We start from the raw sequence: 12,535 nt of genomic DNA, 5'->3' as shown, positions 1-12,535 counted from the left end.
TGGCAAGAGGTGCCACAGCACCAAATTTCCTGTGCTAAGAGGTGTTAGTCAGACTCTTCCAGAGGTGTGATCCTTAAAATGTTTATTTCCTTTTAACTTTTTAATAAACTTAACTTGGCTGTCAACTGCCACAGTATTACATGTGATCAGCTCATCTTTACTCATTCCTTAACCAAAAACCAAGCACCCAAACCACTTCTGCCCCAGCCAAACCTGCTTCCCCCAGCACAGGGGCTGCAGAACACAGAGGGACCTGCAGACCACAGCAGGAAAATGACTCCATGGAGAGATATTGCTAAAAATGAGTCCAAGTCATTTTCAGAGGAACAAATATCTGACTGGAGAAATCCCAGGTAACATTATACCTTTGTTCCTTAAAAACGAGACAAGTGGAAAACACACAGATACAATTTGAAGATTTTTCTTTAAAGTAGGACTAAACCATTTAAAACTCCTCTAAATTTATCCCACTGTTCTTCACCATTACCAACAAAAATAGCTTACTGTATATCAGATTTTATGGCCAACTCTGTCACAGAAATCTGATTACTCTTCCTTTCCAATTTCCCCTCTCCTGACTAATAAGCACAATTCCTAACAGGAGCTTTGTACTTTCCTGCTCTCTCTGTACACAAAATACCTGCTCTGCAGACTTCTGTTACTGAGTTTGACACAACTGTGCTGAGAAGAGTATTTATATTCATCACAGCTCCAACAGCAAAACAGATCCTTTCCTGAACAGAAAATGAGGTCTGACTTAAATAAAATTAAAAAAAAAAAGCCAAGTCATATTTTGCCAGTGGCCAAAGTTTGGGGACAGCTCATCCCCATGTCCAGAATCAGCCCAGTCATTCCCCAGCAGGGAAGTACCAGCTGCTGTGATAGATTGCTTTTAGCTGCTGTGAAAACACAAAAAACCCAGACCTATCTGGTACTACAACCCAACAGGAAAACAGATTTTTATAAATCACTGCCAAGTTTTCTAAAAGATTAATCACTAGGTGAGCATGTTAATCATTAGGTCAAGGTATGCACCTTTTTTGAGCTGGGAAGGGAGATTAAGAAGACAAATTTACAAGGTTTTCTTAGAAAATGATTTCTTAGAAATCATTGGTTTATGATACAAAAATCACAGAACAGACAAATTCTCTACAGAAATCAGCAATTTGCAACCTGAAATGTATTTACATGGAGAAGCAAACAAGAGCATGTGCTCCACCAGACAAGCTCTTTCTGACAAAAGAACAAATAAAGATGGAGTATAAGCATTGCTGGCTGCAAATGCCATTTTGCATGAGGAATTGATCACAAGTCTTCAAATAACACATCCCAAGTGATCAAGAAAGTTCCTCTTTTCACACTGGCTGCTGACACATGAATATTCATTATTTTGCTGCCCAAGCAAACCTTTTTATGGGCTTGGGATTTGCTTGTTTGTTTTTAGGTAAAATTGAACGTCCTCTTCCTAATTTTGATCTAATTCTTAGTCTCCTTGAGGAAAAACCTCACAGGTTTAATAATAACAAAGAAGATTAGAACCTCATGCAAAGCAGTTTAAGCAATTATTTCAAGCTGCACTCTGAAAACCAGATTTCCCCCTCCCCCTACTATTACATAAGGTACATGTTCCTCTGCTTTACAGGCCTAGAAAGCTTTCCAAACTCCTGTTCCCAGAGATTAATAAACTGATCACCTTTTCCTTTAGGGATATTTAATTCCCTTTTAAAGGACTATAGTTGAAAATGCTATTTATCTGCTAAGCTGAACTTCTCTGCTAAAGCCACTGAGTTTAGGTGAGCTGTGCTGTCATGTCAGCAGCTTGCAATTTCAACTTACACAATCTGTAATTTCAGATTTAAAATATGAATCAGTTGAGAGAGATTATTCTCTGGAAGTGCTTCTTGGCAGGTAGTTGGGAATGCAATGCCAGGGCTTTTACACTGTGAACTCTGCATCCTCTGGGTTGTTTCTACAAGACTCACTGATCCAGCTTTGAACCTCCATTCAGCTTCAACCAAAGTATTTTTGTCCTTAATAAGACTGAAACCTTTTCTTAAAAACAGTAAATGTCTTACAGTTGCAGTGGGATTAGAAGAGGCTTTACCCTGACTCTTACCTTTGAAATCAGGGCTCCATGAAGAGCAGTCCCACAGCAATAAATCAACTACAACTACCAATAGTCAGGAACCTCTTCCTAGGTCTCAGAAAAAGTATTCCATTTTGCAACACTAACACTGATTGCTGCTACAACACAGTAAAAATAGCTAAAATGTTTCTCATGTGGAATGTTTGTGGTATTCCTTACTGCATTTCTTCTGCAGACAGCAAGCAGGAACAGGGACAGGTAGTGATGTGGCAGATTAGAAGATGTTAACCTACTTTATTGAATTTCAGTCACTACTTTAAATTTGTGTTAGAACACCTTGAGGACTAAGGTAAGCCTGCTGAGATGAGAAATTCATGAAAATGCAAGTTATTACAATAAGATACACAAAGATTTTTATAATGCACTGATCTATTATGACAGGTTCAATTTCCTTCCTGTCTGAAACACATTAAATTTTCAACCTCAACAAAAAAATAAAAAGAAAATTCAACCTCAAGACAAGGCATCTCAATCTACTTCATCTATGAAGTTTTCTTAGTGTCAGATCTTTGTACAACTACAACAACATCTGTCCATACTCCAGAGCAATTATTTTTCATCATCTAGAGCCTGTTGTTTTGTGAAGCAAGATTCTGTACTTCATAGGGAGGCAGCAGAACTGTGATGCACAAACATGGCTTACTTTAGAGAAAGAGGAAAGACATCTTAGATACTCTGAAGTTTTAATGGGCACTTTAAGTTTTTAAGAGCTGGAAAAAGAAGCAAAAGTAAAGAGGTGTAAAGCAAACTTTATACTGCAGTTTACTGTCAGGCCAGAAAAATCTAAAGGTGGTTCCACTTGTGCTCATTTGACATCATGACAAGAGCCTTGACAAGGCTGCCTGTTTTTACAAGCTGAAGGCTAAACTTTACCATCTTCTCAGGTGCAATTCTCTCACTGAATGCACATAATTAGGAACAAAGCTTTTAGGGCTTTAAATGGATTAGGTCATGATGACTTCCATGAACAAAGGCTGGCAGCACCAGGCTGTGTGAACTGCTGAGGAATTACAGCAGCCATAGGAATGAACCCCTGCCTGACCCCACGGGCCTATCCTCAAACAGAAACTGAGGAACTCCTTTCCAATGTACCTTTTTCATTTCATTTTCTAGGTTTTCCTCCTCCTGGCCTTCAGACAGTCTCCTCCTCAGCTCTGCAATTTCCCTCTCCATGTTCTCTCGGTACTGGCTCCACTGAGCTCGCTCCTGCTCCATCCTGTGGTGATACTGCAGCTCATAGTCACGGACAGTCTCTAGAAAACAGCATTTTCAAAACTTCTTTTCAATGTAAGTTAAAGAACAGGGCTTTAGGAAGTCCATCTCCAACCACTCAATGATTTACTATAATTAATCAAAACTAGGACAACTCTCCCTTCCCTCAGACTCCTGCCCCAAAACCCAAATACATAAGTAAAAGAACTGAAACTAAATTTCAATTAGTACCATCAACAGAACAGAGAGAAACAATTCCCAAGAACTGTGCAATTCCTAATTTCAAGGTAATGTACATGACTAATATCCTACTTAGCAGTACACAAGTACATCATCCAAACAAATGACTAGAGCCCTTAAAAGGTACTCCAAAATGCAAAGAAATTCAAACTTCTCACACAGCTTCCATTTCCTCAGGATTCACACCACCCCTCTCAGCTCAGGAGCTGCCTGTTTACACAGGGACAGCAGCTGGCACAGCTGAGCCTTAATCTAGGCTCATGTATCTGTGTAGATCATAAATAAACAGACATTTGTGTACTCAATATACATGAAGGTTTGTCTGTTCTGGGTGAAAAGCACAATGAGGTGATGGAAAAACTGCCCACAGCTGACAGGCTCTAGGCTCAGGATAGTGTGATCCTGTCTGTGAACCTTTAAGAAAACACATTTGTGGCAATAGTCTATTCCCAGTTCATATCCTTGTGTTCATTTCCTTTGTCTCGGAAATGTCAACAGCTGTGCAATGTGCAAATATAACAAGGAATAGATGAGAACTATCTGAAAAAAACCACTCAGGACTGAGAGAGCAGCATGTGCAGTCAATACCCTGGGGGAAGGCCCATGTGAGTACTGGAGGGACACTTGACTGTGTGAGAGCAGAACTGTGTTCACACAGAAAGGAAAAAAGAGAATCATGCTGGCAGCTTAAAGCTGTTTGCAGACTTGTCAAATTACAGACATCATACTTATCTTTGTGGAAGGATGAAGGATCACATTCATAGTCCCTCAAAAATGCTTTGCATATACATGAGGTTCCCATGGCCATGAATTCTAAATTCTGTCCTCAAACTGACAATAAAAAACCCATCAAGCTCCCTCTCACAACCCTGAGAACTACACTTCATCCAGCCCTTCTGCAGCTTTCCCAAGCCCTAACAATTACCCATACTCTGAGGAAGGGCAGGCACAAATCCTTATAAAAATCAGGGTGGCTGATCTCAGCACAGCTTGCCTGGTTGTTACCTTTCATGATGGCCTGGAGGGAAGCCACTTCTTCTTGCCACTGCCTCTTGACCTCATCGATGGCCTCCTGCTTGGTGGTCTCTGACACTGTGGCGATGGCCTTGATGTTCTCCATCTCGGCGTGGGCCTCCATCAGCTGCGTGCGCAGCTGGCCCAGGTCATCCTGGGCTGCCTGCAGCACTGCATTCTGCCTCTTCAGGTCCTCTGAAAGGAGCATTGCATACATTTAGCTGCATTCAGGAGTTCAACCTGAAGTGTAGCCCCAGTTGCTATGGCAAAGAGCAGAAGGGAGTGAAGGAAGCACTGGTATTAAAACATCTACCTGTAATGACCGAACAAATGTTGGCAGGTGTCTTCAGGGAATGCTTTTTCTTGACTTTGCTTGCCCTTGCCTTTTATTAAAGAAGCATCTTATGGATGGAGACACAAAGCAGACACTAGATATAACTAGGATCAATATACCTGATGAAAGTGAACTGTGCTTTTCATCAGTTCTTATTTAACTCATTCTGGTAATGAATCTGGAAAAGGCATGAACAGACTGGAAAACAGTTTTACCCCCATTTCTGGGACCAACTTGGTTCTCAATTTGGAGGGAACACTTCATATTTCTTGAACAGAAACACTCTGTGACCACTTTGCAGAGACCAAACAAGAAGAATATGCAGCCTAATTTCCTCTTTACCAAAGACTTTGGTAAAACTGAGCTTCTACAAATAAAAGGGATACATTCAACGGAACAGCTATGACTTCTCTAATTGTTGCAAATATAAACAGAAATTAAACTAACTTCATATTATCCTCCTGAATTCTCAGCTAATCTGAAATAGACAGTTCTGGAAGACATATATTATATAATTAATTCCAAAAGCACTAATACAAAATATGTGTTTTATGCCCATATAGCCTGCTTCAATGGCAATCCCTTTTAGCAGAAACATCTGGCCAGCACACAACCAACACCAAGCTATATCCATGTACTTCCCTCAGGGCCAAAAAGCTAAATCAATCCTGGTGCTCTCATCCTGATAGAGAATATGGAACCCAGAGCTAATCAAATACTTAAAAGGACATTAATCCTTGTGTAAAGAAAAACAAGACTCTGTAGCATTAATATTCTCAATTTTCAAATGACAGTATTAAAGATGGGTCTAAACAGCTCCAATGAACATTTAGGAGAGGGTCTTGGAGACAGGGGGAAAACCTTTGGTGGGTGTAAACAAAAGAAAAGTAATTACTTGTATATTCTCCTCTGGTGTCCTTTCACTTCAGTAGCTGTGAAAGTTGGGGTGTTTTTTTCTTCCCCTATCACAATTTATTTTGTATTCTTTGACTGTACCAAAATGGGAGGATTATTGCTGATATCATCAGTAGTGTCTTGTATCTTAAACTTCCTTTCATCCAGCCTTAGAAACACATGGAAATAGGCTTGCTGTATGATCCAATCTTCATTATGCCTTTGTATTTCTGCTCTCATAAGCTTATACAGCAGCCACAGTCTTAATGCATTGTGTTTTGGCTCTGCTTTCATATGTTAAAGACAGGAAAATCATCAGAATTAGATAAATCAATCTGGCTCACAGAACAGCTATCTCTACTCTCTGATCCTTCATCAGATATTTGAGCTCATATGATTTAAATTTTCCTATAAATTGTGTTATTGAAATAGATGCCCTTGGCTGGTATTAAAACTTTTATAAGGTTTGCCTGCTTACAGCCTACCTCAGATGGAAATTTAAGACAAATAAATGCTACATTAAAAAAAAGGCCACAGAGTAGAAAAAGCACAGCACCCAGGCTATGTCTTCCCATTTACCAGGTCAGCTTCTGCTCAGAGAGCACACTCTGAATTCAGGAAATTAGTATTAAAACTCACTAGTGGTATTTCTGCATGGACATCAAGTTGCTTTAGTTCCTTTCCACAAAGCAAATCTTTAAATTTAATTCTAAAGTTCATTCTAGAATGCTCAATAGTCACCTATTGAATCTCTTACATTCTTATTATAACTGTCTAAAAGACTATGCTCCGTACAGGGATTATTTGAAGATGAAGTCCAATAAATTTTAGAATAATTCAGAGAACTAAGAACTTACCTTCCTTAGCCAGGTATAACTCCTTAAATTTTGCTCTCTTTTGATTAAATTCTTGCTCAAGTTGCTGCTTTGTGCGCAGAAATTCTGCATTGACCTTTTCCAATTCTGCTACCCGTTGTAGAAGAGCATCTAAAAATAAAGCAGAAGATAAGGTACGTCACTAACAGTTACCCAGACATCCCATTCTGCAAGGCTGAGGTTTGGGGCTTACTCCTTTTAAAATATCTTTACTTATTAGCTCTGCTCCATGATAATGAGGAAAACTAGCCAGTCCTGTAAGGAACAAAGGAAGGTAGGTTTTCTTTAAACTGTAACACCAGATTTTAATTAAAGATCTCTAGGGAACTAGAGGGAATGTGGCAGGGAGTTCTGCAGAAGACAATCTTCCAAAGAAAGCCACAATTTGGTACAATGAAGGTAGAAATAGAAATAGAAATAATTCTGGTGATGGTTTTTTCCCCTGGGAAGTGTGTGAGGGCTGAGCAATAAAGCACCAAGTGCTCAGAGGCTGAGGTCAAAGAAAGCAAAGTGACAGCAGCTCAGCTAAGGGCAAAGCACAGGAAAGAAACCCTGTGAGCTCAAAATCAGGTGCCATCATCAATCCAGTCCTGCATGTTAACCAAAGGATGAACCAGATTACATCTGGGGAAGTTTGCCAGAAGATGACCACAACCTACAGAGAATTAATTGATTGTAAGATCAAACTCTCCTCATTTCCAGCAGGTGAAAATCCTCAAGGGGGCACATACATCACTGTTTTCCATAATTTACCACATCAGCCCTTCATCTGGTGGTACAACAAAAGAAGGAAGAGTAGGAAGCCTACAAAGATTGTTATAACATGCTTATTATTGAAAACCCCCCATATTATACCATTTTATGATGCTATAAAGACCCCCTACAACCACCAACCTATCTGCATGTGCAATATCAACTTCTTTGCACCTCAAGTTCTGCTCTAGGTGGCAGTTTCACCTTGCACACCTCAGAATTCAAATATGAAATAGAAAAGACTGATGAATCAGAACAAAACACATCTCCCTGCTGCAATGCACTGGGGAAAAAATGTTCTTCTATATGAGTCTCTGTGTGTTCTGCAAAAGCATTTTGTGGGCATGTTCCAACTCTGCTGTGCAAAGTGAATCACTTCAGCTACAGCCTCTATATAGCACAGACTAGATACACAAAATATTGATCCATCAGAGGTGTTTGTGTATCCCATCCAACACTTCCCACCACATTCAAGTAGTGAAAACACTCCAAAGGCTACACAACTTCAGCATCAAACATGCAGGCTCACAAACAGCTGGAGTCAGCTCTCAGTGTAAAACACTGGCTGGGCAATGCCATTGAGATGGGGTCAGTTATTTTTGGTACCAGATGACGTAGAGGAAGAGCAGACACAAACAAAAGGAGCTTCTAAGAACACAGGTATGTTTTACTGATTGCTGGTTATAAGAGCTTATGGTGTTACAAAATATAGCACCTAATCTCTTCAGCTCTGTACTGAATAAAAGAGAAATGCAGATACAGGACTCATGAAATTTTAATGTCGCTTTTTAAAAAAAAATCCTAATTTTGGGGGGGTTTTAATCACTTTAAATACAAACACATAGGTTTTTATGGCCAGCAGAGAGGGGGGTTAGTTCCTTATGTGATAGATCCTTATGTGGATAGTTCAAAACCAACTGCACAGGAGTGTTCTCCAGAAAATGAAAGGAATCTGCAGCAAAGACATTGAGAGCAAAGCTTCAAGTGAGTTCAGAGAGTGTCTGGATCAAAACCAGGGATGAAACACCGTGGAACCAGGTCTGGGTAGGAAAAACGCTTCCCAAGGTTAAAGGGTTGCCTTTGATCTCTTGCTGAAGTCTTGCAAAGGGAAGGGGTTTGCCTGTGCTTCCACTCCCCACAGTCCTGTGCAGAGCCTGCAGCCACTGTGGCACCTCCTGCTGCACCATCCCACCGAGAGCTGTGCTGGCCCCAAGGAGCTGGGCTTGAGCTCAGCTTCAGCTCCTCAAGGGAAACTCCTGCAGGCACTGGAGCCTCAGGGAGCTGCGTGCCAGCACCAGCCAGGCAGCTCTGCATCCACAGGTACCACCCTGCAGCCTCCAGCACACATTCCAGCTCAACAAGGAGGAATCTGGACATCATTCACCTTGCACACACTCTTTTGAAGACCACACAAATAAACTGTTTCATTCTACAGTTAGTAATCCTGAAAGTTAAATCAACTGTAGACTCAACTCTCCTGCCCTCAAAGATGACTCGAGCATTCCTTGTTTACTTAATTCCCTTTCCATCTTCCTTCAGCAGAGAGACAGCAGCAGCTGTGCTGCTGCTCCCATCAGAAAGTGCAAAGCAACCAAGCTGTACTTCTTCTGAAGGTGTGAGCTGCCTCTGCTGAGGTTGGAAGGGCAAGAGGACACCCCAAGAGCAGAATGTTCAAGTGCTTTCAGCTGGGGAAACAACAGACTCATCCTTTTGAAATCTTCCTGCCCAAACAGAAAGAGGGAAGGCAGAGTCACCAAGAAGGAAATGAAATTTAAATATTTACATTTTTTACAGTATTCTCCCCTCTCTACAGCCTGGCAGTTATGTCTAAAAAGTAATAAATAAATAACTAAATAATCAACCCCCTCCACAACTGAGCTCTGGCAGCTGTCAGGGCCAGCTGCAGGCATTCAAAATAACAAGCACTTTAAGATCTCAACTGCAGGTCATCCATCACTGCAACTGTGCAGTAACATTGTTCTTTCAATTCTATACTAAGTTTAAAGTGGTTTTACCACCTGTGCTACATATACAGCTCAGGACAGACCTCAGCACATCCCCACTGCAGTGAGACAAGGCACAAACTTGAGGACAACAGGCTTTATAGGTCAGCATCAACCCCCTCAAATGCACCTGCATTAGAAGTAAAAGTGAAATAAAGTTTATTTTCTGAGACACCCTATCAACTACCACCTTTCTTTTAAGTGATTAGGTTTACAAAGAAATTATTTTCTTCTTCAGAGGTATAATTTCTACAAAAGCCATATAGTCACTTCCCAAAACACAAGTGTGATCCCAAGCCCCAGGCACAGGTACCCTCGGGCTCCATGGCACAGATTAGAGTCCACCTGGACATGCACTGGAGTCAATGGCAGCAAATGGGCTCATCCATAGATTTCCAATTAGGCCTTTGTTATTTATCACTTAATTCGCACTCTGAATTTAGGTCCAACTCACCCCAGGCTTATAAGAGAGCTGAAAAAGAAAACTTAAATTGCTATCAACTTAAAGGCAGCCCCAAAGCAAGCCATCTATTTACAGGCAGCACTGCCTGGGCTGCCATCAATGTTTAACCAGGTATGGGGCAGAGCAAACACAGCCGAGATGGGCAGCGCTGCTGGAGCCCTGCCCGCTGCCACCGGAGCCAGGGGCAGCACCGGCACAGAACACTCTGGATTTCCTCACAAAACGCTCTGGATTTCCTCACAGAAGACCTAATTCCCTATTTAGGGCCCAAAGTCATCAAGAAATAAACAAAAACCCTAAAGAAACCCCCAAAAATCCTATCGATTTCTTAGCTTTGGAAATAGCACTGAGAAAACTTGAAATTAAAATTGATAGCCAAACTAAAAAAATCCTAACAAGAAATCCTTCTGGCCAACAATTTAAAATAGTGGTTTTTCACAGATTATTAGGCTAAAAATGCTACAGATGACAACATTATAGATGCCAATTAAATCCGTAACTTTATTTCTAGCTAGCAACACAGATTTTGCAGAGACACTCAGGTCAGACACAGGGATCCCCATCTCCTGTGGAGCACTGACATTACAGCAAAGCACAGTGAATGTCATCAGGTGCCTTAACCAGGGAGAAGAACTCAAAAGAAGGGCAGCAAAATCCATTTCAGAGCAGACTCATTGATTTGCAGGAGAACCATGAAACTGCTGCAATACATGAAGAGAAACTCTAGTGGAAAAAGCTACAGCTTTCTCTTAACCCACTGCACAGCAAAATTCCAATTCTAGGAAAACACAGGAAAAACATACATTTCTTACTGACTAGTTATTTATATGCTGTTCCACAGATCAGCTCCAAAAAGAGTTGAATTTTATTTATGACAGTTTCCAGTTACACAAACATGTAGCGATCGTTCCAGAACTAAGACAGACAAAGCTGATTATCAATAAGACTATTTTTGAGTACCAGGTCTATTTATAAAATTAATGCCATAGAGCTTTCTGCTTGATATTTAAAGAGTCAAACATGAGATCAAGAGTCCAGTCCAACATAGCTGAAATATGAAAACAGAGCAGAAAAAACCTACATGTACAACCAACTTTTTGGATACAAAAAAATACATAGTTTCTGTCATTTTCTACAATTCTTTTGTTGGTATCATTGCTTGAGACAGAAGTATGGAAAATACTTATTTCTATGAGTATGAGTTTCTACTATAACTTTCTACTATTTTCTATGAGCACTAATTTTCATCCATCATGACATCATTCTGGAGCCACAATTATGCTACTTCATAAACTTTTAATCTAAGTCTGCCACCAGACCGTTCATATGGACTGCTAAAAGCTTTTCTTTATTGTACTCAAACAGGATTTGATGAAAAAAGACAACCAACCTCCCCCCGAGTCTTACAATAAACCCCAATTTAAACCACATAAACCCCCAATAAACCCCAGGTGTTTGCATGAGGCACTCAGGAGCAAAGGAATAGATAATGGTTCTTTGAACAAGCATGTTAAACAGAAGCAATTCCTGACTTAAGACATGGGGCTGCTTTTTTTCAAGGAACGACTGCTCTTTTATACAGATATCCAACAGCAGCAGATCAAACTGGAGGGAAAAAAATAACCAGGAAGAAAAGAATTACTTGCTTTTCTCCAACTTGCACTTGTAAGCATCAAGCATTTTATTTACTGGGCCAAATGGCTCAAGCTCACTGGTCACACACTTTGCTTGTTTTATTTGAGGGCAGAGAATGACCCCGGACTTCTCACTTGCCACCTTCTTTTTCAGAGTGGCACCAAACACCTCCAATTGTCACAGGTCCCCTTTCAGAGCGTTAAACTGTGTGTGGTGAGAACTCAACCCCAGAAAGGGGAAAACCAGGGGGTTCTGCCTCACAGCCCTGCCCTGACACAGAACCTGGAACTCAACATCAGAAAAAGGAAAAGCAGGGGGTTCTGCCCCACAGCTGAGCCCTGGCACAGCACCTGGAACTCAGCCCCAGAAAGGGAAAAGCAGGGGGTTCTGCCCCAGAGCCCTGCCCTGGCACAGAACCTGGAGTTCAGCCCCAGAAAAAGGAAAAGCAGGGGGTTCTGCCCCACAGCTGAGCCCTGGCACAGGACCCAGAATTCAACCCCAGAAAAAGGAAAAGCAGGGGGTTCTGCCCCACAGCTGAGCCCTGGCACAGGACCCAGAATTCAACTCCAGAAAGGGAAAAGCAGGGGGTTCTGCCCCACAGCCCTGCCCTGGCACAGCACCTGGAGTTCAGCCCCAGAAAAAGGAAAAGCAGGGGGTTCTGCCCCACAGCCCTGCCCTGGCACAGCACCTGGAGTTCAGCCCCAGAAAAAGGAAAAGCAGGGGGTTCTGCCCCACAGCCCTGCCCTGGCACAGCACCTGGAATTCAGCCCCAGAAAAAGGAAAAGCAGGGGGTTCTGCCCCACAGCCCTGCCCTGGCACAGCACCTGCTCCCAGCACTGAGCTGCTCTGCAGAAGGAGCTCAGGCAGTTCCCCCTTTCGGGCAGTGCAGCTTTCAGACACTGCTGCATTCATCCAGCCATTTCTGGCTGATTGTGCAGCTGAAGGTTATTTGACATCCACAATTTG

The 12,535-nt window shown here is 41.7% G+C and overlaps 1 protein-coding gene across 1 annotated transcript in view; it reads right to left on the bottom strand.

Annotated features, from left to right (window-relative positions):
* Positions 1-12,535, bottom strand: part of RABEP1 (rabaptin, RAB GTPase binding effector protein 1) — a 48,024-nt gene that overhangs the window by 22,720 nt on the left and 12,769 nt on the right. The window contains exons 2-4 of the mRNA XM_071448012.1: positions 6,698-6,826; positions 4,604-4,807; positions 3,239-3,399 (exon numbers count right to left, since the gene is read on the bottom strand). Coding sequence (XP_071304113.1) covers positions 3,239-3,399; positions 4,604-4,807; positions 6,698-6,826 — 494 coding nt within the window. The remainder of the gene's footprint in view (positions 1-3,238; positions 3,400-4,603; positions 4,808-6,697; positions 6,827-12,535) is intronic.

This window comes from Agelaius tricolor, unplaced genomic scaffold, assembly GCF_023055355.1.
Source record: "Agelaius tricolor isolate 1412-34295 unplaced genomic scaffold, bAgeTri1.0.p SCAF_25, whole genome shotgun sequence".
Lineage (NCBI taxonomy): Eukaryota > Metazoa > Chordata > Aves > Passeriformes > Icteridae > Agelaius > Agelaius tricolor.
This window is presented reverse-complemented; position numbering and strand designations above follow the sequence as displayed.